The sequence below is a fragment of the Hylobates moloch genome, unplaced genomic scaffold (genome assembly GCF_009828535.3).
Source record: "Hylobates moloch isolate HMO894 unplaced genomic scaffold, HMol_V3 SCAFFOLD_13, whole genome shotgun sequence".
NCBI classification, from domain to species: Eukaryota; Metazoa; Chordata; class Mammalia; order Primates; family Hylobatidae; genus Hylobates; species Hylobates moloch.
Genome location: NW_026652288.1, coordinates 28,219,627 through 28,223,911, shown reverse-complemented (window position 1 = coordinate 28,223,911; position 4,285 = coordinate 28,219,627). Strand labels below are relative to the sequence as shown.

At 45.9% G+C, this 4,285-nt stretch overlaps 1 protein-coding gene across 2 annotated transcripts in view; it reads right to left on the bottom strand.

Moving 5' to 3' along the window:
- PLB1 (phospholipase B1) overlaps positions 1-3,590 on the bottom strand; it is a 147,567-nt gene extending 143,977 nt beyond the window's left edge. For both annotated transcript variants that reach the window (XM_032172592.2, XM_032172591.2), the window contains exon 1: positions 3,481-3,590. In XM_032172592.2, the coding sequence (XP_032028483.1) occupies positions 3,481-3,535 (55 nt within the window). In that variant the 5' untranslated portion in view covers positions 3,536-3,590. The remainder of the gene's footprint in view (positions 1-3,480) is intronic.
- Positions 3,591-4,285: the final 695 nt, after the last annotated feature.

Here is a 4,285-nt window from a genome sequence, read left to right as displayed (position 1 = left end):
GCATCACCAACTAGGGGATTCATGAACATCACTGTTTGTTGTTCATATACAAAAACCAGCTGAAGATGTTCATTGACACAAAAGAAACAAACAAAAAGCCAAGAGAACTATTCTTGATGAAAAGAGATTAAAGAAGGCCGGGCGCCGTGGCTCACGCCTGTAATCCCAGCACTTTGGGAGGCCGAGTCAGGCAGATCACGAGGTCAGGAGATCAAGACCATCCTGGCTAACACAGTGAAACCCCGTCTCTACTAAAAATACAAAAAATTAGCCGGGCATGGTGGCGGGCGCCTGTGGTCCCAGCTACTCGGGAGGCTGAGGAAGGAGAATGGCATGAACCCGGGAGGCGGAGCTCGCAGTGAGTGGAGATCGCGCCACTGCACTCCAGCCTGGGCAAGAAAGCGAGACTCCGCCTCAAAAAAAAAAAAAAGAAAACAGATTAAAGAGACAGGACAAATAAATGCAATGTGTGGTCTCTGATAAATCTAATAAGCAATGACTGAAGAAATGAACAAAATAATAAAAAGTCAATTTATTTAATTCACAACATTAGCAGATGAAAGGAGTAAGTCACACAATCATCTCAATAAGTACAGAAAAAGCATTAGATGAATTTGAACATCCACTTCTCATTTTAAAAAATCTCTTAGCAAATTTAGAATAAAGGTTTCTTAATCTCAGAGAGTTTATCTACAAAAAAAGCCATTAGCAAACAGCACAATTACTGATGAGAAGTTAAACATTTTCCTTTTTTTTTTGAGACAGAGTCTGGCTCTGTCACTCAGGCTGGAGTACGGTGGTGCAACCTCGGCTTACTGCAAACTCCACCTCCCAGGTTCAAGCAATTCTCCTGCCTCAACCTCCCGAACAGCTGGGATTACAGGCAACCGCCATCACATCTGGCTAAGTTTTGTATTTTTGTAGAGATAGGGTTTCACCATATTGGTGAGGCTGGTCTCAAACTCCTGACATCTTTAATGTACAAACAGAGGTAGCTCTTCACAGTGGTAGGGAAACAACCGATTGTTCAATAAATGGTACTGAGACAACTGGGTATCTGCATTTAAAAAAATGAGGGGCTGGGCTCATACCTGTAATCCCAACGCTTTGGAAGGCCAAGACAGGAAGATTGCTTGAGCCCAGGAGTTCGAGACTAGCCTGGGCAACATGGTGAAACTCCTTCTCTACAAAAAATACTAAAATTAGCCAGGCGTGGTGGCATGAGCCTGAACACAATATTTTGATTATATAACCTGAGTGGGTGTGTGGTCCCAGCTACTTGGGAGGCTGAGGTGGGAGGATTACTTGAGCCTGGGAGGTTGAGGCTACAGTGAGCCATAATTGCACCACTGTCCTCCGGCCTAGGTGACAGAGTGAGACTCTATCTCAAAAAGAACTAATAATGACAACATTGGGTTCCTCTCATATACTATTCATAGAAGTCAATCCCAGATGTAGGGTGATTGACTTAAACAAGAAAAGTAAATTTATAAAGCTTTTAGAAGGAAATATAGGATATCTTCATGACCTCAAGGTAGGAGAGGAGTTCTTCAAGATACAAAGAGCATAAACCATAAAGGAAGATTTAAAATACATATACTTAAGAATAAGGGCCGGGCACAGTGGCTCACACCCTGTAATCCCAGCTCTTTGGGAGGCCGAGGCAGGCGGATCACTTAAGATCAGGAATTTGAGACCAGCCTGGCCAACATGGTGAAACCCCATCTCTACTAAAAATATAAAAATTAGCCAGGCATGGCGGCAGGCACCTGTAATCCCAGCTACTCAGGAGGCTGAGGCAGGAGAATCGCTTGAACCTGGGGGGCAGAGGTTGCAGTGAGCCGAGACCAAGCCACTGCACTCCAGCCTGGGTGACAGAGCCAGACTCTGTCTCCAAAAAAAAAAAAAAAAAAAAAAAATAGAGAACATACAAATGGACAATGGTGGGACCACATATGATAACAGAACTCTGAGCCACAATCTGCAATCGGCCAGGCCAGAGAACCAAACTGCAGCCTCTGCAGCAATCAGCCCAGAGTGGTCAGGTTTGGTTAATGACTGCCATCTTCTCTCCTTTTTGCTCTGCTTCCAACTCAGGACCACTCAGAGAAAGCCAGATACACTCCCAACTGGATAACTTCAGATGCCCTGCCTCTAGTCAGCTGGTCCCTGATACCAACAACCTCCAGCCAGAGCAGATCTGAAGATTTCCCTTTTTTCCACTGTGAAGCTTTCCCACTCCCCTGCCTGCCTTTGAATCTTGGCCAAACATAAGTTATGTCTCGCTACAGCAAGCTCTGAATAAATAGCCTCTGTTTGTCCTCATTTGGGTGGTCTACATTTATTTACACAGAATTAAGCATTTTGCTCATCAAAAGTCCCCATAGAGTAGGAGGACAAGCTTCAGAGTGGAAGAAGATACTTGTCATATATGTAACCTCCAAAGAGCTAGTACACAGCATATATGGAGAACTCCTAAAAAATCAATAGGAAAAAGACTTGAACAGGCACTTCACAAAAGAGAAACTCAAACAATTAATATGAAAACACTCCTTGGCCTCATTAGTAATCAAGGAAATACAATCATCCTGTGCAGAAGGCATAGCAAGCATCGTCATTCTGCCCCACGGCTCAGAGCGGTAACTGACTTGCCCCAGAGGAGCCTCAAGCCTGGGCTCAGATCCTAGACAGGCCCAGGACTCTGTCCCATACCTCCTCCTCTCTCTCTGGGGAGTCAAGGGCAAGTGCCTTCTCACTCCAGACCCCGTCCTCCCATCTGGAGAAGATGAAAGATCATCTTTAAGGCCCTTTTCAGTTTAAAAGATTCTGCCTTCCTATGCAAAGGGAGAGCCAATGATGGGAAGAAGAGGGGCAGAGAGGGATTGTGGCAGAGTCACAATCTACCCACAGTCATTAATGTTGGGGGGAATGGAAAGCCCTGGCTGGTTGCCCACTCAGTTCAATGGAAGCTCAGCACTCTGTTTAGTAGCACTAAAGAATGTAGGCAATCTTTTAGAATTTATCATTGGAAATGTCTTCCTTTGTCCTTCAAAAACAAAACAAAGTTCATAAATGGTAATAGTAATGATCAAAATGTGCATAGTAGTAGTATTTCCATTTTAAGGACGAAAAAAATCGAGGTCCAGGGAGGTGGAAGAACTTGCCCAAAGCCACAAAGCACAAACAACTAGAATCCAGGTGTTTTTTTTTTTGTACCATGGTGCTGCTGCCCGACTGCACTTCTCTCCTATCCCAAGATCTGCCTCACTCCCGGCAGCCTTTGGGACATGTAACCCTGTGTAGGCATCCTCTGCATCCCATTCCACAGGAGGCAAACCAGCCTTCTTATTCTTGAACGGTACGCTTTGTGCTTTATCTCATCAAAAGCACACACTCCTCTCGCACACCCCTTGCCTACGCAACATGGGACACCAGCGGGGCTAAACCATTGGTTGTCCTCTGAGCAAAAGGCACGCTTACCTTGCTCCAGAAGCAGCAGCAGCTCCAGGAGGAAAATGCCTGGCTGCAGCCCCATGCCAGAATGCTCCAGGTGACTCGGGCCTCTGGAAGAGCTGCTCCAGCAGACGGATGGGCTATCACACCTCCTCCTGCTTTTATGCTCCTCTGTGTTCTGATAGAGCACCTGTCATAAATTTTACTGTGTTCACCTTTGAAAGGGGGTAGTGACAGGCTGTAAATGATAAATATTAACATTTAGGCGGAAGAGTTCTTAAGGCAGATGAGTCAATGATGGGTAGCATGTTCTAGTCATAGACACTGACAGACCAGGGCCGCATAGCTGCCTCCATACAGCCTTCCATGACGGTGGGTGCCCGGAAATTGCCGGTGTTCGGGTCTGCTGGGAAGAACACGGGCCTGGGAATCCCAGGTGCTGGTCGGAATTCCAAATCAGCCACAGCTGTGGGAACTTGGGTGTATCCCTTAACGTGGTCTCAGCTTTCTCAGCTGTAAGCCAGGAGATCAAAAGTACCTTGTAACAAGTGTAAACCATAAACCTACCTCCAAATGTGAAACGTGTTCCCACTGTGTCTCAGAAGCTCTGCTAGGTTCCCTGGTTTGCATGACACAGAGAGGTTTGTTTCTGTTCCCCCCATCTCCAAACCCATGGGTGGCCAGTTGTGTTGGATAGATGTGCACACCACAGATTTGTTGTCTGCATGTTGAATTCAGAGATACAAGCCAGAGAGGTGGAACCAAGTTTGACAAAATCAGCCGTTTCTTTTGGGTAAACTAAGTCAGGAATGCTGGGCTGGGTCTAAGCTGG